General features: G+C 41.5%; 1 protein-coding gene and 1 pseudogene across 1 annotated transcript; both read right to left on the bottom strand.

Moving 5' to 3' along the window:
- Nucleotides 1-274: 274 nt before the first annotated feature.
- On the bottom strand, nt 275-23,676 carry LOC145404707 (uncharacterized). Its single transcript, XM_080276258.1, has 4 exons — nt 23,480-23,676; nt 12,425-12,851; nt 5,626-5,817; nt 275-1,759 (listed from the first exon to the last, which is right to left on the bottom strand). The coding sequence occupies exons 1-4, from the start codon at nt 23,674-23,676 to the stop codon at nt 275-277; spliced, it is 2,301 nt and encodes a 766-aa protein (XP_080132384.1).
- Nucleotides 15,177-15,294, bottom strand: LOC145404797 (5S ribosomal RNA; annotated as a pseudogene).
- Nucleotides 23,677-25,337: the final 1,661 nt, after the last annotated feature.

Below are 25,337 nucleotides of genomic sequence, written 5' to 3'. Positions count from 1 at the left end.
CCTCTCCTGGCTAAGACAAATCAAGTACATTATTCTATTCCAACTAACACCAGATGGTTGTATTTAGTGGAGAATAAGTCAAAGGAGCCTGAGTGTTTAAACAGTTACCAATGACTTGTTGAATTCTTATGATGCCCTGTTAGTTTACTCCTGCTACTACCACACTACTTTATTCACCTTAGGACCTCTCTCTCTCTTTGACTGGGAATATTCTGGCCTCCAGTTTGGGGGGGGGGGAAGACATTCTGGACTCAGTGGGTAATTCCTCTCACAGTCAGTAACACCTTGTGGATAAAGTTCTGAATGCCACATAAGGCTGATCTCTTGCAATGATCTGGAGTCTCGAATTACTGTACCTCTCTTGAAGGGCCTTTAATAAGCACTTACAGCCTTTCCCAAGCAACAACTGTGTCAGCCTTGGGGCGGTGGCAATGACTGGCTCAAAAACTGTGCTCACATCATGCTTGTTGAGTTCCTTCACATAATCCATACTAGGGACACAATGCACTAAGCTCAAGCGGAGGCATTTGAGTTTGGTGAACTTTTGGGCCACCCCAGTGTCCAACAGCCACTCTATGGATTTCCGACCACCAAACTCAAGGTCCAAAGTTGTTAGGTTGGGTGAAACTGATAACAGGTCCATGATCAGATTAAAGAGAGACATAGTTACATTGTACTGACTAGATATTCCAAGGCATTTCAAGTCTAGCAATTGGTTTAGCGATACAATCTTCTCTCCCTCATCATACTCAGCCACCTCACACCGCTCAGTGGAGGACACAATGGCAAGCTCCTGAAGTGAGTGGCACATGTTGATAAGCTGACGAATAGCGGCAGATGTTACCTCATTTGTTAAATGGAATTGCAGAACTGTCACGAGAGATCCGATGGCTCTTAGTGTTGGTCGGTAAAGGCTGACTAACTCACTTCTACTCATGTACACATCAACACATACTGTGAGGCAACGACACCTGGTAGAAACTAAAAGATCCCGTGCCAACTGCCCCGTGCTCTCTATCCTCCAAGGACCCTTTAGGAGATGTAAATTAATGTGCTCCAGATTCTTATACCTTTCCATGATTGCTGTGAGCTGTGAAGCCAAACAAAAAGAGGAGAAACTCATGTCTCGTAGATTGTAGACCTTCTTACTGCCTTTAAGAGCCATTGGGCCACTCCCTAATGTTGAGGGGGTCACAGCAGAAAATGACATAGAATATTTGCTAAGATTCCAGCCTTCCCCATCACAACTAATGCTATGAATATCAGGATATAGGTGAAGGAGATAATGTAGGAAATCTCTCACATCTCTATGGCTCCCTACATCAAGGTACTTTAGCTGTGGGAAGGATAGCTGAATATCTTCCATCTCCCCCTGCTCAATCTTCCTTGCAATGTCCTTTTTGCTCAGACCATCAAAGAATCCAAAAAATAATTCATCTTCAAAATCTGGGCCTGCAGAAATCACAATATTCACAGTTGATGAAGTTGAATCGAACTGCTCAATCTCTTTCACAAGTATAATAAGAGTTTCTAGGTTTGGTGTCACTTTCCCCATTTCCCTCAAAAGAGTTCCAACTGCAAATTCAATCTTCAAGTGCACAAATTTGAGCATTGGGGAGAATTTGCAGATCGTTGCAATGATGGAGGGACAGCTGAAGTTGAGGGAACTTGTATACAGCTTGGTGATTGAGAAAGGCTGCAACTTTGAGAGGAATCGCCCATATGCTGCACAATGGCGGACTGACATATCCCTCATTATCTGTGGAAAAATGAGGATATTAATTTTATGTTTTTTTTCTCATCTCTGGCATCATTATCAGCAGCAGCAGCAGCATTATTCTTGGTCTCGAGACAAAGAAAGAGAACTCATAATAGTAGGAAAATCATCATCATCATCATCATCATTTTCCTCATCTAGGAATGGCGTTAATTACGTACGATTCTGAAATAAGGAAAGACATAGTAAAGAAGTGGGAGCCATCATCATTACCGTACATCAACCTTTATCTAACCCAAAGATGGAGTGAGGCACAACCCTCAAACAAAGGAGAAAAATGGAAATCACAAAAGTGGGAGAACTATCAACAGCATGCCTAGTGAAAAGGGACACACAAATATTCACACATTTTTCAGAACTCTAGAACCATCAGCACTTACATTTATTGCATTATATACAGTACATACCCGACCCCTCCACTTAAGCGAGTAATGCATCAATGAATTTTACTGTGCATACTGAACCAAACACATGGTACCCCTGAAATTCTTGTTACATGTCTAAATGCTATGGTGAAATAGAAAATTTTCCCCAAAGTCCCCATTTTAGCCCTCATGAAAATTCCCCCCCCCTCACTCCCACAATTATACTTACCACTCAATGTAGTCAACACACATCTTATAGGAACATCACTGGGTGTAAAAATGAGTTTACTACAGTGTACAACATGGTGATCACCTACCATGACAAGGGACAGTGCAATGCATAGTGCAGCTCCATACGGGCACAGAACTTAGTGAACCAGCCCTTGCTTGCCATGAAGGGCAGGGGATTCCTTTCTTTCATTACCTGAGACATTTTCCCATAGATCTAAGGAGCCTTTCAGCAAACAGCACTACTGTCCACAGCCATATTAAGCTCACACTGGGCACATAAGTACTTGTACATCACTTTCTTGGTTTTCAACAGCACTTGATTCTCCACCTAAGAGTGGTTCCCAACATCCTGGCCACCTGCTAGTTGCACAGATCATTCTATTTTGTCTCTGTTCTTATGTATGGTGTGGACAGTGAGACTCATTAATGCTGTACCTCTTAACTATGTAAATCACATGATCTTTGGTGTCAAGTCTTCACAATCTCTCTCTTTCTCTCTTTTTTTTTTTTTTTTGTTCTAGTGACATGGGAACCCACCGAAGTCTGTCTCTACCTCCATTAGTATCCAGTGTAGGGCAGGCAGAAGCCACTACACATCAGCTCTGGAACTGGCTTCCTCTGTCTGTGTTTTCAACTGCCTATGACCTTCGGTCTTTTAAACACAATGTGTCTGATCTTAAATTTGCCTCTGTTATTCTGTTTTTATTTTTTTCTTGGAAGGAATAATCTTGTGGGCTTCCGACCTTTGGTTCCTTCTTCCTCAAAAAAAATAAATAAATAAAAAAATAAATAAATAAAAAATCACCATCATCATCTGGACCTCCTTTCCCACCCAAGGACAGGGGGAAAAAAAAAAAAAAAAAAAAAAAAAAAGGATGGGGACCACATTGGATTTTCACAAGAGCACACCTGGGTTCAAGACTGGGTGACTGAGACAGCAGGAAGAGAGGGAGAGGGAAAAGGAAACAGAGTGTGCAAGCGGGGCAGTCATTTTAGGAACATAACCTGTCGTTAATGAGGGAAACTGTATAGTGTTTTGTAGGGGGTTACACCCCCTGTACAAGAGTTATGGGGTAGTATGGCATTCGTTCATGTTGTATCATTTATAAAGGCTCCAACATGCTTGCATGCGTCAACCTTGGTCACCTAATAGATAGCTCTCCATGCTGCTCTATCTATGACAGCCTCCCTATTCAGAAATTCATCTTAGAGGTCACACTCTATAGCCTCATCCTGGCTCTTTTTTGGATTGCCTCTCACAACCCCACCCCTAACGTTCACCCTTCTCACCTTCTACACCCAAATGTCATTCTCCATCCTCTCAACATGCCCAAACCATCTCAATCTACCCCTCATCATCACAACACTAATACACTCCAGTCCCATCCTTCCTCTCCTCTTCAATCATAATTCCAGCCCACTCACAGGCTTTACATTCAAAGATGCACTGCACATCTGAATAATCACTACTATTTCTGTATGTTTGAACCTATGATATCTTCTTCTTTCACTGTCCTGGTCTCACTATCATACAGTATTACACTCCTAACACATGCCACATACAAAGATCCCTTAGCATGGAGGGAGAGCCCTCTCAATGTTTGGTGAGGCAACAGCTCCCAGGACTTCCTCCAACCACTCCTTACCCTAGCCACACCTCCAGCACATAACATGTCCCCCAAATAAAAAAATTCCTTCACACACTCAGGAGACTCTCCAGCAGGATCAGTCTTCTCATGCCTGAGAGTCTCTACATGCTCTTGCCAACACAATGCACATATGAAATCAGCATTATTTCACAGTCTACCTCTAATACTGCTACATTCCTTATGCATCCACTTACCACAAACACTGCACAAGATGGAGTTGCTTCCCACACCCTTGTTGCAAACTGCACATGGATACACTCCCATTGCTTTGACAGTACTGCCACTAGCACTAAACGTCATCATTTATATTTTACCTCCGTGTGTGTGTGTGTGTGTGTGTGTGTGTGTGTGTGTGTGTGTGTGTGTGTGTGTATATATACAGTATATATATATATATATATATATATAAATATATATATATATATATATATATATATATTACGGAAGTGAAGCTTGGACGTTGTTGGAAGGACACAAGTCAAGAGTGAGAGCAGTGGAAATGAGTTATTTAAGAGGAGCTTGTGGAGTCACGTGGAGAGACAGGCTGACGAATGAGGATATAAAGGAGCGTTGTGGTGTTGATGTGGATGTGATAGGAAGCGTTGTGAGGAACACACTGAGGTGGTTTGGCCATGTGGAGAGGATGGAGGGTGAAAGACTGACGAAGAGAGTGTATGTGAGTGAGGTGGAGGGTGGAAGAGGGAGGGGGAGACCGAGGATGAGATGGAGGGATGGGGTGGAGAGGTATATGAGAGAGGGGGGTGTGAGTTGGGAGCAGGGTAGTGAAATGGCGGGGGACAGGGCGACTTGGAGGCGATTTGTTTGTGGCCACCCCAAACGGGATTGAGGCGTCTGGCAATAGATAGATAGATAGATAGATATATATATATATATACATACAGTACACTCAAACCTCGATTTAAGGAACTAAATGGGGAATCAACTTGTCCCTTACTTGAAAATGTCCATTGTTTTACCACATGTAAAGAAAATCTTATTATGAAACGCAATGAATGTTTCACTTATCTTACTTATTTATATGATTATTATTTTAAGGGTACTGTATACAGAAACATATTAATGTCTAAAATCTAGACATTACGTATCATTTTTGAATGGTCTTGTCCGTCCGTCAGGTAGAATATGGAGTTCCTTAAATCCGAAATCCCTTGAATGGAGGTCCCATAAATCGAGGTCTGAGTGTATATCTACTGATTATGGGAAAAAAGAAAAAAAAAAAAAAACTAAAGGTACCGTACTGTACATGCCACAAAGTTTCTCATCTTTTTCTATGAAAAAACTAAATAATGGAACCAAAATTAATATCTGTTTAATATGAGATGCCTGGACACATTATATTCAAAAGAATGGAAATCAGAGGCACAGGGATATATAGATTAGGTAAGACAGTTCCAAAGCTGATCACCCGCATGTTGTGAAGTACTGGGAAAGTGTATTACCTGATGGGTGCTGCATGCCCTCAGTAACTGGAGCATTAGAACAGAAAGTTCATAACAGCAGTAACTGCTGAAACAATAATACTGGAGTGAAAGGTGGGAGATGCAACACTGAAAACACTGTCACAATGTTGCAGTGCTATTACCATTGGGATGTGGCCAGCTTCAGGGCAAAAAAGCAGCTCGAAGGTAAGCAGCAGCAAGGGGTAGCAACAGTAAGTGTCGAGCAGTCTCAGCCTCTCATAACAACTCCACCGCACCTCACATGCTAAACGAGAATCACGTCCTCCTAGCCAACATTCTTCACGCCACCATCGTACCACCTTTTGTAAGTGTTCCTGTAAGTAAAGAGCATGATTCAGAGTACTGTAATGTCATGCACACATATCCAGTACTGTATATATACTGTATACTGTACAGCTACAGCAAATTGACATAGGACCTCCCCCCCACAAGGTATTAAAAAAACACAGAAATCATAGTATATCATAATGTTTGTTCATGAAATGCCATTCATTAATGTGAAATCATGTTTCCCTTGTTTTTCAGGACCACTTGGATGCATTTTGGCATGGAATCTCTTAGATCTGTAAAGTAATCTAAGGACATTTCTTTGCATCAAACATTTGTCAGTTCAGTCTTGAGGTTGTCCAGATTGGGTGTCTTCTTCTCTGCCATGATTTTCTTCATCTTTGCCCAGCAGTTTTCTATTGAATTTAGATCCAGACTGTTGCCAGGCCAGTCGAGGACCTCAATCCGATTATCCTGAAGCCATTTTGTCACCTTTCTTGCCTTGTGACATGGAGCTGAATTGTGCATGAAAAAGTCGCACCCATGAATAGCAAAAAAGTTTAACAAATGATCTTTCAGAACTTGAATGTACCAGCCACCATTCATCATCAAGTTCTTAGGAAGAAAGTAGAGGCCTCCCCTTCCCATTTCACCTGAGAAACACCCCCATACCATTACTAATTGTTGGTGCTTAACAGTCGGCACCACGTAAGCAGAGTCACATCGACTAGGGGAGGCAGGGCAACGAACCTTGGCAGAACACACCTGGAACACTTGAAATGTCTTTCATTGGAAAACATAACTTTTCTCCACTCATCCGATGTCCAGTGTACAAACTTCTTGGCAAACTGAATGCGCTGCTTCTTCATGCAGTCAGTGAGAAGCAGTTTCTTGGCTATGGTGCGGCTTGGCAAACCCAGCTCCTTCTGCAAGCAGTGTTGGATAGTTTGAATTGAGATGTCTTGTAACGGCTGGGGATGCATTCTCTTCAATTCTGCTGCTCTCAGTTGAGGATTCTTGATTACTTCCCTCTTCAGAAGCATATCTGTACCTCTGGAAATCGTCCTCCTCTTTCCACCGCCATGCTTATGCTCTGGTACAACATCAGGTGGCAGGCCGCGTGCTGCAGCAAGAATCTTCAAGACGGTCGAATTTGTGCGTCCAATACGTTCACAAATCATGTTGATAGGGACATTATCCTGCCTCCATGCAATGATACGGACCCTCTCATCCCTTGAGCAGTTCTTTCTAGGCATGACAACTCAAAACTAGGAAAATAACAGGACAAGCAGTAATGCATACGAAAAAAGAGGGAGGTGCAAGCTCAGAGCAACGGGAACATATACTCCAACTCTCGCTTCTGGGCAAGCACTGATGTGCTGAGTGTTTCACCACCTCTTGCCAAGGCTGGTAGTACAGTACGGTACGAAATATTTTTCTGTACTCCGTACCTGGTTAAAATACCGTACCGTATTTTCGTACCGTACCCCAAGTTGTTTTTCCGTACCATACAGTACGGAAAAAAATCCGTACCGTAATTCCGTACTTTTATCGTACCATCGGCAAAATATACAGTATCTATTTCTAGGCCTATATCACATTTTACACGGCACAAAACAACAATACATTTAACAACACAATACAACAATACATACCCCCCTGGGGGTAGGGGGGTTTTCAAGAATACTCCCCCAGTATCCCTGCTTGTCGTAAAAGGCGACTAAAAGGGTTGGCGGAGGGTTAGTGCCCCTCCCCGGAAAACAACTAACTAAAAAAACAAACAAGAAGCCTCGGACAAGGACTGACCAAACGTTGACGACCCAGGACCGGACAAAGGACTTGGTAATGTGTACATGGAATGTAAGAGGAGCGAATGATGAGGTGAAAGAGAGAGAGATTGTCCAGGTGCTTGAGGATGCGAAAGTGGATGTATGTGGAATAACTGAAACAAAATGGAGAGGAGAAAGTGTGAGAGAATGGGAGTATGGATGGGGTATATGTGCAGGAGTAGATGAGAATGAGAGGGCAAAGGAAGGAGTGTGTATAGTTGTGAGTAAAAGATGGAAGAAGAGCATAAGACAGTATGGATCAGTTGGGTCAAGGATTGTGTGGGTAAAGTTGAAAGTTGGAATACAAATGTGGGCGATTGTGTGTGTGTATGCGCCAACGCAAGATCGTGCTAGAAGAGTGAGAGAAGAGTTCTGGACAAATGTGGAAGTGTGCATGGAAAAGTTTGGAAGGAGTGAGAGAGTGTTTTTGATTGGTGATATGAATGGTAAAGTTGGTAATGTGAAGGTGGATGGAATAGTTGGTGAGTGGGGTGTGCCTGCTGAGATAGATGAGAATGGGAGTGCGCTAGTGGACATTTGTGCTGGGAGGGGGTTGGTAATAGCCAATACCCTCTTCAGGCATAAAATGATCCACAGGTATACATGGCGAGTGATGAGAAGGGTGGGTGGTGAACTGAATGAAAGGAAGGCAATGATTGATTATGTGTGTGTGGATGAAAGGATGCGAAGATGTGTAAAGGATGCAAGAGTGTATAGAGGTTGGGGGAGTGGACTTTCTGACCACTACTTGGTGGTGGCCAGAATTAGGTTGCAAGTAAGATGGAGGAACAGAAGAAGGGAAAGACGAGAGGAAGGAGTAGTTGCAAGGAGAGTGGAAAGGTTACAAGAGGATGAGAAAAAGGCAGAGTATAAGAGAGAAGTGGAGGAACGATTGGGCAAATATGAATTGGAGCAGATGGGAGACGTGGAAGGTGTGTGTAAGATATTTACAGAAGAAATATGTGCAGCATGTGATGTGGTGTGTGGAAGGAAGAGAAGACGGAGGGGGGGCAAGGAACAGCGTGGTGGACTGAAGAGGTGAAACAGGCTGTGGCACAAAAGAAGAAAGCATACAATGAATGGATGAGAAATAGGGGCGTGGAAGAAGTTGAGAGGCGGAAGAGAGAGTTATATGTGGAAAGGAAGAGAGAGGTGAAAAGATTAGTAAGAGAGAGTAAGAAGAGAGTGGATGAGGAATTTGGAAGGAATTTGAGTGTAAAGTGGAGGGACTGTAAGAAAATGTTCTGGAGAGAAGTGAAAAGAGTAAGACAGGGTGGAAGTGAAGTTAGCAGGGGAGTGAAAGATAAAAATGGTAGATTACTAGTGGAGAAGGGAGAAAAAGTGAGCAGATGGAGAGAACACTTTAAGGAATTGTTGAACGTGGAGGATGGAAGTAATGCGAGTATAAGTGGCTGGGGAATGGCTGGGAGAAGGAGGGAGGTGAGAAGACAGGAAGAAATCAGTAGGATGGAAGTTGTGGAAGCAATGAAGAAAGTTAAATCGGGGAAAGCCCCAGGAATTGATGGAGTGTGTGGTGAAATGCTGAAGCATGGGGGAGAGATAGTAGTAGAATGGATGTGGAAGATGTGCAGATTGGCCTGGGAGGAAGGTAGAGTCCCGGAGGATTGGAAGTCAGGTATAATTATTCCCTTGTACAAAGGAAAAGGGGAAAAAGAAGTGTGTGGTAATCATAGGGGCATTTGTCTTCTTAGTATAATAGGAAAAGTGTATGGTAGGTTACTTATAGACAGAGTTAGAGAAAGAACAGAGAAATTAGTTGGAGAAGAACAGGGAGGCTTTAGGAAGGGAAGAGGTTGTGTAGATCAGATATTCATTCTTAGATCTTTAGTGGAAAAGTTTCTAGAGAAGGGAAAGAAGTTGTATGCGGCTTTCATGGATTTGGAGAAAGCATATGACAGGGTGGATAGACAAGGATTGTGGAAAGTGTTAAGAATATATGGAGTAGATGGGAAGTTGTTGAATGCTGTGAAGAGTATGTACGATGGTGCGAAGGCTGCAGTGCGTGTGGATGGTGAACTAAGTGAATTTTTCTCTGTGAAAGTTGGTTTGAAACAGGGATGTGTCATGTCTCCATGGTTGTTCAATCTGTACATGGATGGGGTAATAAAAGAGGTACAAGGTAGGGTAGTGGATGTTGGAGTGGCCCTGGTGAGAGAGGATAGTGTTTGGAAACTCCCTGTACTGTTGTTTGCAGATGATACTGTGTTGTTGAGTGAAGACGAAGGGGAGCTGCAAGGCTTGGTGGATGAGTTTGAGAGAGTGTGTAAGAAACGGAACCTAAAGGTGAATGTAGGAAAGAGTAAAGTGATGGTCTTTGAGAGAGGTGAAGTCAGTGAATGTACAGCGAGGTTGGATGGTGAGGAATTGGAAAATGTGAGTACGTTTAAGTATTTGGGTAGTGTGATGAGTAAGGATGGAGGTTTGGAGGGTGAAGTGCTTGAAAGGGTACAGCAGGGAAGAAAGGTTGCTGGTTCCTTAAAAGCAGTGATAAGAAACAGGGAAGTGAGCATGGAAGTAAAAAAGTTACTACATGACAGTATTGTGATACCAACTCTAACGTACAGAAGTGAAGCTTGGACATTGTTGGAAGGACACAAGTCAAGAGTGAGAGCGGTGGAAATGAGTTATTTAAGAGGAGCCTGTGGAGTCACGTGGAGAGACAGGCTGACGAATGAGGATATAAAGGAGCGTTGTGGTGTGGATGTGGATGTGATAGGAAGCGTTGTGAGGAACACACTGAGGTGGTTTGGCCATGTGGAGAGGATGGAGGGTGAAAGATTGACGAAGAGAGTGTATGTGAGTGAGGTGGAGGGTGGAAGAGGGAGGGGGAGACCGAGGATGAGATGGAGGGATGGGGTGGAGAGGTATATGAGAGAGGGGGGTGTGAGTTGGGAGCAGGGCAGTGAAATGGCGGGGGACAGGGCGACTTGGAGGCGATTTGTTTGTGGCCACCCCAAACGGGATTGAGGCGTCTGGCAATAGATAGATAGATAGACATATCATAATGCAATACAATGCAGCAAAAAACAGCAATACATTCTACAACACAATATAATACAAAAGTACAATCCACAATGCAATACAACACAGCACAAAACAACAATACATTTAACAACACAATACAACAAAACCGACTGCTAGAATGTTCTCGACGACGACAACGACAACACTGGAAGATGTGACTGCAGACTGCTCAGTGCTCACAGAAAAACTGACATTGTGAGATAGAGGCAGGGTCAGGCAGTGAGTGACACTGACTGGACACGTCGTGATCAGGGTAGCTGAGTGACTGTCCTGAAGCATACCTGTCAAAATACTCTTGGCTTGCCAGTGCTGCATAAATGTGCGTCTGAATAAAGTGTCAAAATTAGTCAAATATACAAGGAGTTTGTAGTTGCATGTACTCTCTATGGCATTATCATGTATTTAAGCCTGGGGTACGGTACGGTACGGAATTTTGTTCGTTTTACCATACCTAAATCGTACTGTACCGTACTTCACGGAAAAAAACGTACCGTAATTCCGTACCGTACTTTCAGCCTAAATATCTACCGTACCATACCGTAATGCCAGCCTTGCCTCTTGCCAACACCAGAGGAGTTGCCAGTTACTTCTTGCCCAAAAAATTTACCTGGCAGAGGTGGAAACACAAAGCAAAGACAGACAACTCTCCCATAGCAATTCTATGTGTAGGTCCTAAGTCAATTTGTGGTGGGTGTATATATATACCGTGTATATATATATATACCAGTATAAATAAGTGGGGTATGGAGCTGCTCAGTTACAGAAACGTCCCACAACTCCTTCCCAATCCCCCAAACGGAAGATGGCGGACAGCAGGAGGGGGGCATCTTATGCCTTCAGTCAACTGAGTTGACATTTCAGATGAACCTGGGGTTCCAACTCAGATCACCCCCATTCATATACCTCTCTCCTTCCTCCCTCCACCTCATCTTGTCTCCCCTCCCTCCACCTAACCTCACCTCAGTCTCCCCTTCCCTCCATCTCATCCACCTAACTCACATACTGTAATATACAGTAATACCTCGATATACAATACCCCAGCTTAACGATGGGGGTAGAAATACCACCATACCCCACCTAACGATGGCCAAACCCTGGTTTAACAATGGATTTTGATTTTTTTTACCAATTTTGATGATATTTTAGACTAAAATTGTATGTTTAGGTTGATTTATAAACTGTTTTTAGACTTAGATTAATGTGTCTTAGCCATAGGTGGAGTGAATATTGTCATTCTGGGGTACAGTTTACTAAGCCTGATTTTTTTCCATACTTATATTTGATGATTTTCAGATTTTATTTGTTGATTTTAGTGAGCTATTTACAGGTGTTAGGCTTAGGTTAGCTTCTTTTATAGCTGTTATACATTTAGATTAGCTTTGAACTTGTTTTGGGTGGGTTTTGGACTTGGTTTGGGGGAAAACCCAAGGCTGGTAAACGCTCCCCATTACAGTACTTTACATGTTAAAAGTACCCCGACATACGATACCCCGCCTAATGGTGGGGTTTTACCTAACCAATTACATTGTTAAACCAGGGTATGCCTGAACTTTCCTAGTCAGACTTACTTTCTCTACTCTTTTCACATGGACAAACCATCTCAGATTACTTCTAACAATTTCCAGTATATCTATATAAATACCAGAATGCCTCTTAACTTCCCTCACTTGTGTCTTTCTTTACCCATAACTCCATATAGGCTTCCCACTTTTGCCTTGTGCCATTCAAATAAATTACACATTTCACTTTCATACATTAGATCTTACAGTGTTCAACTTACCAATAGCATTTGTTTAACAGGCAAGAGGTGCTCCATGGATGTCCCAGCCTCTGCCAAAATCACACCAACAATAGACTGATCAAGATGTGTGGCTTCCAAGTCTACCCCATATTCTCGTAACATACAACATCCCATTATCATTGCATCAGACATATTGGTCTGTCGGCAACACACACATTCGCACTCCACTTCATTTTCCAGTTTTGAGGACCCAGGATTCATGGATGAGGTATGTATGTCAGGTGCGTATATCTTCAAGCTCAAGGGAATGGCACAGTCTATAAGCATCCTGGCAAGCCTAGACACAGCTGAGCTCTGAAGAGTTCGTGCTGTGCGGCAAGGTACTTCTTGAACACCTGCATCCTCCATTTTGTTTGTCTCTTGGCCAATAATATGACTAATTCTGTACTCCTTGCACTTCACAACTCTGAAAATAAATCCTGGGTTAGATGTCAGCCAACACAATACCATACAAGGTTCTGCAGGAATCTCAACATATTATTTGCATCTCACACCAATGGCTTATTTAGTCCATCCATCCATCATCCAATCCTAAGCCACCCCATGAAGAGCGTAGAAGCCTGGGGCTTGGCAAGTTGGTCCTGGCATTTAAGATGAGAGTGAACAGCCACACTCATCCCCCAACCACCCCTTGGATATAAACCTACACAGGCTCAATCCAATTGGAGCGCCTTAATTACCCACTAAACCACCAGGTGCCATAATCTGGTTATATGGTAACCATCCAGCATAGTAAATGGTTTCCTGCTGTACTGGAAACAATTTGGCTTGTCACTCAGTGCAGAGTCACCCATAAGTGGAAGGAAGAGGAAAGAGTGAGAGAAAGAAAGACAGAAGAGGGAGTGTAAAGTCACCAGTAGGCAGAAGGAAGAGGAAAGAATGAAGGAAAGAAAGACAGAAGAGGAGGGAAGGAAGAGAGGAAAAGGCAGACACCCAATGCAGCACTACAACGAGTGAGTGGATGGTGAGTGCCCCCACCTACCATCAACATAAATATATATACTGTAAAATAAAATCCTTACTCAGACAATGCATTTTTTCCAAACTAAGGATGAAAAACCTCTCCTACTGAAGGAGTTCATGAGGGCTACAGAATAATTACCGTACATATTCTTTGCATCTCCCTTGAGTGATCAATCTTGAATCTCTGAAAATATTATCCTAATATAATGTCTCTCAGGCTCCAATCATCCTATGACTCACTCAGCAGAAAAAAATCTTCTGACATCAACTGCAATTGATCACTTAAGAGTTGTTCTAATCACAAGAAGATTTAATGAGAACCCCATTAATAGTCTGGTTCAAATGACCCACTCTCAGATGAATAAAACCATCAGGAATTAGGATGAACGGAATACAACAACAGAACTGATCCCACTTTGAGAAAGTTAATGAAGACAGTACAGCATGCTCTTATTTTATGATAAGGATGCACTTGGAAAAAATCCATTGCATAACGATCTACCATATATCGAGTAAATTATAATATGGGTTCAATGGGGGTTTGTTTTTGACCAAGGGTCACTCACCAAAGTCTAAAAACATGTTTCCATCTTGCCTAAACTTGTAGTTATTTCACTTCACTTGCTGCTTGCTGACAAAAATAAGTCTAAAGACAAGTTCCTAACTCACCTAAATTAGTTGTTATTTCACTTCACCGAGCTTCACTTGCTGCTTGAACTCCAACACCACATGACTGTTATATCACTAACACACCCAACTGTGACAAGTTTAAAGCCATCTTAAACGAATGACTGTAAGCTTGCATATCAACAATTGTATAAGCAAACATGGTACAGTAATTGTACATCAACCAGCGAAGTTTCATACGGGATCATAATGACTGTGTAAGTGAAAATGCTATCATATATTGAAAAAAGGTCCTAACTTTGTCATCAATGTATAGAACTCATCACATACAGGTCTATCATATACTGAAAGTCTGATATCTTAACACTCAAGACACCTATAGTTCACTCGACTGTATAACAATGTTTTACCATTAGCTGGAGCAGAATACTACAATTACCCTCACCAGGGGAGTTAGCATGATGACATCACTTTTCTTCTTGCTACTTTCAGATATTTTAGTCCAGCTTATGAATAACTTCTCATACTGAATGGCTTAATGAAGGTAAACAATACACAGTATACACTTTTGCTAGAATCTAATTAGAGAGGGACACCTTCTCATGGTGGCACTGATGTAACTGGATGGCTCCTCTGTATGAGTACACAAATGTCCCTAAGCTCTCTCCCTATCCCTTGAAAGAGGAATGGTGGACAGCAGAAGGGCAACTTCAGTGTGCTGTTCATCTGTTTCATATCCATATTAGCCTTGGGCTAGGGCAATTACATGCATCTAACATCAGCACCTTATTCTGTCATAATGAAAATAAAATCCTAAATCAAACAAATCCCCCTGTACTATGACAAATTTGGGGGGGTTTAGTTAGGTTACCTCATTTTAATGTAGATGTGATAATGTACAGACCAGAAGCTGGAGAATCTCTCTCTCCTCAGACTTACCAATGAACCTATAAATAAATGACAAGTTCAGTGATGACCTAAACAGATCCTTCTGCCCACCTCCATTTCCACAGCCAAGGTCATCATTCATTCATTCATTGCCTGACGCCATGTATCCCAGACAGGGTGGCCAATGGCTTAGAGTTAATTGTTTTACAGGAAGGGGCACCAATCCTCCACCAACCCCACTTGACGTAGGGATGCCAACAGCATCTGGTGTTCCCAGGCGGTCACCCATCCAAGTACTAACCAGACCCAACGTTGCTTAACTTCGCTGATCAAACGGGAAGCGGTGTACTCAACGTGGTATGACAAATTTGGGGGGGTTTAGTTAGGTTACCTCATTTTAATGTAGATGTGATAATGTACAGACCAGGAGCTGGAGAATCTCTCTCTCCTCAGACTTACCAGTGAACCTATAAATAAATGACAAGTTCAGTGATGACCTAAACAGATCCTTCTGCCCACCTCCATTTCCACAGCCAAGGTAAATCCATAATATTGTCTTCCTTTGTTTACAAAAGCAGCACCCTCAGTATTTTCTGGCAACATGTTCCAGTCATGTATACCAGGTGGTGTAATTTTACGAATAACAATGCTTTCTGCAAGTGATTTATTACATCTCCTTTCAAAGGGCAGCTTTGAGTGGCTTCTGATCTTTGTGTTGGTACAGTGGACTTGCCATTTACACATTCATCGTTTGCATTTTATCTTTTACACACCAACTCCTACTACTGCAAGTTCAGTGTTTTACACGGAAATTTTCAATTTACACAATTCTGAGGCATAAGAGGCCTAGCCTCAGCCTTCAAGAGGTAGAGGCATCCCCACCTCTAGCCCCTCAGCCTCAGATCCCCCCCCCAACACAACTTAGTCATCACTGCTACAGCCTCAAGGCGAGTATAAATTTCACTGTTATTACCATTATTCCTATACAGTCAATCATCTTTATTACAGTCTCAAGGTGAATGCAAATTCATGCAGCTATCTATCTATTGCCAGAAGCCTTAATCCCCTAAGGGGTGGCCATAAACAAATCGCCTCCATGTTGCCCTGTCCCCCACCATTTCACTGCCCTGCTCCCAGCTCACAAACCCCTCTCATATACCTCTCCATTTCATCCCTCCATCTCATCCTTGGCCTCCCCCTCCCTCTCCCCCTCCTCCACTTGATATATACTCTCTCTTCGTCAGTCTCTCTTTCTCCATCCTCTCGACATGGCCAAACCACTTCAACATGTTTCTCTTAATGCTTCCTATCACATCCTAATCCACATGACAATGCTCCTTCACTTCCTCATTTGTCAGTCTGTCACTCCATATGATTCCACATGCTTATCTTAAATAACTTATTTTCACTGCTCTCACGCTCAACTTGTGTCCCTCCAACAAGGTCCAAGCTTCACTTCTATACACTAGAGTTGGTATCACAATACTGTCATGTAGCAACTTTTTCACTTCCATGCTCAGTTCCCTGTTTCTTATCACAGCTTTCAAAGAACCAGCAACCTTTCTTCCTTGTTGTACCCTTTCAAGCACTTCATTCTCTAAACTTCCATCCCTACTCATCACAATACCCAAGTACTTAAACGCACTCACATTTTCCATAACCTCCTCATCCAACCTCATTGTACATTCAGTGGCTTACTCTCTCTCAAAGTCCATAACTTTACTCCTCCCTACATTCACCTTTAGATTCAGTTTCTTACACACTCTCCCAAACTCATTCACCAAGCCTTGCAGCTCCCCTTCATCTGCATTTAACAGCACAGCTTCTTCTGCAAATAACAGTAAGGGGAGTTTCCATACATTGCCCTCTCTCATTACAGCCGCTCCAACATCCACTGCCCTACCTTGTATCTCTTTTATAACCCCATCCATAAACAGACTGAAAAACCATGGAGACATGATACATCCCTGTTTCAGTGCAACCTTCAAATAGAAAAATTCACTTAGTTCACAGTCCACACGCACTGCAGCCTTAGCACCCTTCACAGCATTCAGCAACTTCCCATTTACTCCATATACAGTATTCTTAATACTTTCCACAATCCTTGTCTATCCACCCTGTCATATGCTTTCTCCAAATCCATGAAGGCCACATAAAACTTCTTTCCCTTCTCTAGAAACTTTTCCACTAAAGACCTGAGAATGTATATCTGATCTACACAACCTCTTCCCTTCCTAAAACCTCCCTGTTCTTCTCTAACTAATTCCTTTGTTATTTCCCTAACTGTCAATAAGTATCCAATCATATACTTTTCCTATTACACTAAGAAGACAAAAACCCCTATAATTACCAAACACTTCATTTTCCTTTTTATCCTTTGTCTATCTATCAATCTATTTCCAGACGCCATAATCCCGTAAGGGGTGGCCATTTGACTTTGAGTTATTTGTTTTACAGGGAGGGGCACTAACTCTCCACCAACCCACTTGTTGACACGTAGGGACCACGTATGGTTTGGTTATAGGGTTACCACCCAGCGCTGTAAATGGTTTCTTGGCTTACAGGAAACCATTTGGCTTGTCACTCAATGTAAAACCACCTGTAAAGGAAAGAAAAACAATAAGAAGTGACAGGAAATGTGGGAGAAATAGGAAGAGAGGAGGGCAGGCACAGAAAAAGAATAATAAAGGCTAAGGAAGAAGTAGTCAGCACTATATCAAGAGGGTGGATGACGGTCACCACCACCTACCAGGAAATTCATACAAGATAAATAAGCCAAGACAAAGACTTAGCTAATGTTGGAAAACACTTTTTCACACAAAGTTCAGTTGAATAATGGAACAGACCAAAGCTACTTCAAAAGGTACAGTAATCTAAGCCAATTCCACAAAACACCTTGTTAAAACTTGAACTAAGGCACTTAGGGGGCACCAGATAAGTCAGCAAAGGCTTACTGCCCTAGTCATCAATTTCCAGCCACTTCAACAACCAGTGGTCTGGCACTGTTAAGAAATAAACAGAAAACACTTCTAAATATTAATGTTCCGCTTGTGACTTTAGTAAATATTATCCATAAAACTTTCCTCATGCCAAGGGTTGTTGCTACATGTAGCAACAAATTACTCCTTTACTTTATGTAATCACCTCTAACCTAATTAAAGTTTTATTCAGTTTACAGCCCTTTACGTTAAATCCCCCCGGGGCTTATTTCCCTTATTGCCATTTCTTTAGCAGGCAATCTTACCATACTCAGTAGATTTGAGTTGTCATATAACGTATGCCCGTATGTGTTTTTTTGTGTGCATATGAATATTACCGAATCTTGCTCAACATATTGAAAGGTGGATTTTGTTTCCCAACTTCCCAACTGGATGCTGGGTTAGGTTAGGTTAGGCTGGGTTGGGTTAGGTTAGGTTAGGGTAGATTTAATTATTAGGTACAGATGAGATAGGTTAGGATAGGTTTAGTTAAACAGATTAGGCCCAAGACTGTCAAAATCATATTATGGTTATTATTCATTTGCACAACAAATGAGGCCTCCAAACTCTCAAATGAACTAAAAAACTATCAAATGGAAGAAAAAAACACCAAAATGGAAACGACAATAAAGGAAATATTCACCATCCCCCCTTACTCAGTTAGGCCTAAATCACCTACCTAGAAAAGTTGATCATATGATTTCAGCTTTATACATAACAAAATGCACAATTATATGCAATCAAGCACATCTATACTACAGGAAATAACAAGTGAATGTTAAATGAAAGATAATCAACCATTAGTGTTCTCAAAATTTGTGGCCAAACAGTCGCAGAATTGAAGGTCGCGTCGGACGACGAAATGAAAAAATAAGCATGTTGTTGAACCATTGGTCCAATATATTTCTATTTTACATATTTCTTGCATATAGGAAATAAGTATGAATTTTCTTAACTAGAAATATAATATACGTATACATGCGAAACCTGATTAGGATTATTCAATCTTCGTAAATACAATATAATATAACCCAATGGTCTTTCTTGTACCACTGCAACTTGACGTTTCATTCTTCATGGACTTAAGTAAAATTCACATCCTCCTTAAGAGGTACAACAAACGTAGCCTGCATCGCCTTAAGGAGGGATGCATCCAATAATAACTTCAAAATTCTTGATTAAACCTTTTACTGCAGACGCCTTTCATTTACAGATATAAATGTTGACCAGATTCAACTTTGCATTCTGAGAAACTTTGTGGCCAATTAATTAGAATAGTTTATGCCAATTTAAATTCTCAGTGAATACCTCGAGTTTGCACCAAGATTTTAGAAAGCCCCTATTTTTAGTACATAGAGTTTCACGTACAGTACAGTTTAAGCTAATTTTCAATACTGCATTAATAAAATTTTTCAGTACATAATATTTCATCTTTAGGTCTATACTGTAGCCATAGTCTGAGCCACGAGTGGCTTGGCCAGAGCTACCAATGGACTTTTTTAACTAATTTTCAATACTGCATTCATCACATTTTTCAGTACATATTTCATCTTTAGGCCTACACTATAGTCATAGACTGAGCCACGAGTGGCATGGCCGTAACTGCCAATGGATTTATTTGGCTAATTACCTCGCCCGGACGGAGTCCGGCGATATATTGTTTTTGGTCGTTTATTTGTTCGTTTCTTAGTTTGTTAGCAGCATTACGGAAAAATGGCTGAATGAAATTACATGAAACTTTCAGGATGAGTGGGGACTGGTCCCAGAATTAAGTGATTAAATTTTGGAGGTAATTGAGTGACCTTGAAAGGGCACGATCATGGTCATGGTTTTTCAAATGGCTACAACTTGAAAACGGTTGAAGATAGAGATATTTACTTTTATAAATACACAGGATCTCGTACTATCAGCTTTCATTTGGCACCAAAACCTTTGACCTTGAGTGACCTTGAAGTGTCAAACTCAAGGTCACGGATATTCAGGGGGCTATAACTCGAAACTGGTTGAAAATAGATATACTATTTTTAACATATGGGAAATCCCATATGGGTACCTTGACCTTTGATTGTAAGTGACCTTGAAAGGTCAAACTCAAGGTAACGGATATTTAGGGGGCTATAACTTGAAACTCTGATAAGACAGATATAGTTACTATTGCCCAGATACAGGTTCATTTGGCAACATGGTCTTTGACCTTGAGTGACCTTGAAAGGTCAAACGCAAGATCACGGATTTTCAGAGGGAGTAGCTTTAAAACATTTGCGCCATTACCTTAGACTTTAATTTTGCACTGACACTAAATGGCAGAAACGAGTCAGTATTTAACAGCAATAAAATAACTGCTGTTGGGCGAAACTTTGTTGTGCCTAGCACCACTTGTTTTCGATATTACATTAATTACATTTTCAGTACATATTTCATCTTTAGGCTTATACTTTAGTCATGGACTGAGCCTTGAGTGGCTTGACCATAGCTACCATCGGACTTCCTTAGCATTGTTGAGTCACAAAAAGGTATTACCTTACACTGTACTTCCTAAGGAACTGCTTTGTATATCTAAGGTTACAATCTTGTAATATTTTGTTGCCACTTTTACTTACTTCGCATTTATTATTCTGTTTCTCTGTCTGCCTTCTCTGTTTGTACTTCTCTCTTCCTGTCACCTTTTATTGCTCTACTGTACATTCCTCTTTAGGTGGCTCTACATTGAGCGACATATCTGATGATTTCCTATAACCCAGGAAGCCATTTACAAGGCTGGTTTGTACCCATATAGCCAAATCATGGAGTCAAGTGGAGCCTACTATGGTGCCCTTGTTAACTGGATGGTGAGCCAGGGACCAGACATCCACCATTTTCCCTACACTTTGAGTGGCGCCATATGACCCGGGCATTTTTTTTTTTTTTTTTTTTTTTCGTTCAATGAAATAGTCAATCAACCCCGTACTTTGCTGTGGCGAGGGGCTGTAAACCACAAGGGAACACTGGTTCACTGCACGAGACAGCCCTACAAGGGCACTTAATTATGGTTGTTGGGCTTGCTTCTCCAGACTGACTGGGGCTGATGAACAACAACAACAGTACATTATGAGCCACTGCCCAGTGCCTACATGGAATAAAGACATTTCCACATCACTAGAAACAACATTCATCCTTTGTAAGTACTGCGGTATTTTGTTCCAAAATTCAACTGTCTGCGTTTTGTCGAAGAGCACCCGAATTCTGTTTAAATACTGCTTCACAGTCAATGCCATTGACTAAAACATTTTCAGAACCAAAGACTTTGCATTGGTTATAAAATTCTTCCGTTCAATCATCAGAAAATTAATTCTTATAAAATTCAATGTAGAGATTAGTATTGTTATCTCTGGTGTCCTTAGTTACCGTTCCAAATTATAGATAGAATACCAATCCCTTTTCATGTGAATCTTCACAAATTAATCGTCACCATCATCTTGACTCTTATGCTTGTCTAAAACTGTTGGTGCAGTAGGAGAGAACCTGTATTTTCTCAGACAGGTGCAGTAGGAATTGAGAAATAAGTTAGACATGGGCTAATAGTTTTATTCATTATATTAATAACGGCAAGACTTTAATTTACCCTAATCAAGCCGGGTTACTCTTATACATATGGAATATACTATGATGGGCACATTTTTTACATCATACAACCTCAGTTTGAGCTATAAGGCATATGTATTGTATCTCCATCAATCACACTCTGAGACAGGCTACAGTCAGTCTTTTATGTGGGCAAGCAAACTGCTACTTTATGTAAAATTAATGTAAGGTATTTCTAGTTAACACACACACACACACACACACACACACACACACACACACACACACACACACACACACACACACACACACACACCAATTTCTGACTTCAAAGCAACTTTATAAAGAATCACAAGCACCGTCGAGTGAAAATGAGAATTTACTTAAAGACTAGCTCTAAATTTAGCCTACTTCTTCCGCATTATTAACCTCATACACAGTGCATTAATAACTCAAAAAACATAAAGTCTAATAAGCAATCAACCACTTAGAAACAATTAAGAACTTAACATATAATCAGTTAATCACATTAAGCAACCAGTCAATACGTGCTAACATATAAGCACGTTTTAAATTTAACATCGCATTTTCTCGCTCTCTCCCTTCATCCTTCTCAAAAACAAAGCGTTGTGCAGAATGCAGTATATTCTACTACAAGTATTACGATGTGTACAAACAAAATTATCCTTCTTTACATTACACTTCTTTATTCACAGCACGGAATCACAAATAAACTTGTAATTCCTTATCGTGTGTGTGTGTGTATATATATATATATATATATATATATATATATATATATATATATATATATATATATATATAAAGAGAGAGAGAGAGAGAGAGAGAGAGAGTTGGGGGGGCTAGGGAAACAGTGCATAATTAATGTGCCTGTGGTTCTTGTGTTAAGAGGTTAAGAGGATGGAAAAGGATGTGTAGAAAATTTTCACGTCTCATTTTAATTGGAAGGACTAGGGAAGCAGAGTGCAGGAAAGACAAAGAAAGAAGAGAGTAGAATCTTCGCAGGTTCTTGTTTTTATTGGAAGATGGACAATGGAAGGTAAGGTATGGGTGGAGGAGACCCCTCTCAATATCCTAGGCTTTTGAGCCCGTGGCGGGTTATTCGCCCACCATCTTGGGATACAAGGCCACTACCTCATGCAGGTTACCACAGTTACTGCCACTGGGTGTTACCCTGGGTACCCACCACCTCACAAAGGGTGGATGCACACATGAGTAGAGTGGCGCCACCTGCCCACCCCACGATTAGATCCCTGGCGCTATCGGGCTGGCAGCTTTGCGGTCAGTACTGCTAACCATTTAGCCACCGCTGACTGCAAAAGACTCCTATGTTCCCATATTGCTGCAGGAAGGACAAAAGAAGATTGCAGAAGCTTCCTTCCCCTAGTTTATTGCAGGATGGACACCGAAAGTTAAGTACAGAATCTTCCCATGGCTCTTGTTTTTCCTGCAGAGCCAAATATAAATTACGAAAGGAAACTGATCATAAGATCATTTGTGTACCTCAGCCGGGAATAACAAATGTATTTTAGGTGGTATGGGAGGCTTCGTAGCACCTCTTCCTTACCGACTTTCTTTGCATATTGCTCCATAACATTTTCCTGTATGTTATTTATATCGTCTTACTATTGACAGTATGCAACAACAGCATACAACAGGATAGTGGGGCGTAATGTTCAAAGTAAATCGCTAAGGAAGAGGTGTTACAAATTCTCCTATAAGCCAATTACTTAGCCAGTGGTGTATGAATTCGATTCTTGGGCGAGCCATACTTTTGAACTTAGTCTGATTCTCTCTCGTCCCTGTTCACCCACTAGTATAAATGGAACATCATCTGTTGCACACCATTTTCTAGGAAAGGACTGGAACTTACCAAAAATTGTAGGCTATAATGCATACAGTGTTTCTTCTTATTATCACAGCGTGTGTCGTATATCTACTGTTGTTGTTGTTGTTGCTATTGCTGTTGTGGCCGCAGGCTCAGTTGGACGTAAACCTGGTGGCCTGTAGGCTGTAGATGAACTGCCCCTGCAGACCACCATACTCCTTTCGGGGGACAGAGAGGGAGCTGAGTGACGTTTGTAATACCAGGCAGAGGATCCGCCCTGTTATATCGGTGGCATCGCGTGAGGGCGTCCATCCCCAGCAAAGCGGTATGTCTGTCCACTGATTATGTGTACATCCTATGCTCATATTGGGAATAAAGGATTGCATTATGTATGGATACAAAGACCGGGGCAGACGCCATGTTGTACTTAGCTGTGGTGCTTATCTCCGCAGCCTATTCAGGTACTGCGTCATTCAGTTTACCACAGTCAGCTACCCCAGAAGTTACCCTTGGTACTCATTTTATTTAACAACCCACAATGGGTGGATGGACACTTAAGTAGAGTGGCGTCAGCTGCCTGCAACAGAATTTGAACCCTGGCGCTTTGAGCCAGCAATTTTATAGCAAGCAATGCTGACCAATCTGCTGCCACAACGGTAAGGGATCAAATGTCAATTAAACTTACACAAAGCTCGCCCTCTGCGTAATCCAAGGAGTGTCTGTAGTTCATCTACACCATCTACTTGATAACATATCACTTGTGCTGAATGTCACCTTAATCTTAGCAATCTAAAGTTATCCCTATACATCTTAGTCATTAGATAACAGGTCTCTGGATGCTGAAATTTACATATAACTAATATTTAACAATTACCACTCACTGTACTGTGTTTGTTCGAACATGAAGATCCTTAACTCATTTCAGCTAAGTTGATGGCTATGTGCAGTCAGACTGGAGGGTTGATTTGACTAACACTCAAACAGACTCATTCCTACCTTATGACTAATTGCTTAAACAATAAATCGCACAGTGGAATGCAGGCCACATATTGTTAATGACATTACCTGGGACAAATGAGTGGGATGGAACATGTTTAGCTTTCCTATATCACTCTTACTACACTCAGTAATGTGGGACGCAAGATGACCATACAGTAACTAATGACCACCGGTGCTGTGAAAATTATAATGAAATATAATAGGTTTGCGTTTCACTTTGCGATGTTAAGGTTTAACCATGCGACCACAAGTCCCACCGAATTTCATGCAACCACGACTTTGTATTCAAGCTGTGGGAGTGATCAGGTTTCGTGGAGCTGAAAACAAACCGACTCCATCAGTGCTATTCCATGCATTTACCGCTCCTGCACTGGACAAGCACTATACTGATTTTAGGCAATACAATCATCATTCTATAAGTTTATGCACAAAGATAGAACCAAAGGCTGCAAGCTCACAATAAGTTGTAAATCTTTGAGGAAACTGAACATAAAAACTGAAATCATGATCAGTTAGTTTCATGATACAGTGTGTATGTCAGGGGGTGGTAATTACGTGGTTAGAGAATTAGTCGGCTCTCTGAAAGAACGCGAGATTAATCTTAAGCCGAGACAGATATGTCTGGCGATTTTATTTTTATTACAGCAGACTTCACAAATCATCCACAAGGCTCAGCAGCATGGCATTACATTACCCCTGCCAGTACTACTACACAGTCCATGAATGAGACAGCCCAGGCATGTATTCCATATCGATGGTGGGTATCAGTGGCAACGTGGTGACATCTGAAGGTTATTGGTACTGTGCTATTAGTGATGCCACAAAGTCAACTGTAAAGGAGTGGACTTCGTGCCATCACATCCTAACACGACTGTACGTACAACTGCTGAGCCTCAGGGAACGGCCTGTCAAATCCATGCCCAGAACTTAACTAATATGTAAGTAATAAAGGCATCTCAAAATGAAGGGACCATAATTTTGGTTCCCCTATTTTCACTAGGATTTTATTTATTTATTTATTTATTTA

Source organism: Coenobita brevimanus, chromosome 64 (assembly GCF_032717465.1).
Source record: "Coenobita brevimanus isolate Jiangsu-jjx chromosome 64, ASM3271746v2, whole genome shotgun sequence".
NCBI classification, from domain to species: Eukaryota; Metazoa; Arthropoda; class Malacostraca; order Decapoda; family Coenobitidae; genus Coenobita; species Coenobita brevimanus.
The sequence above is the reverse complement of the archived record's forward strand: the minus strand, read 5'-3'. Positions and strand labels throughout refer to the sequence as shown.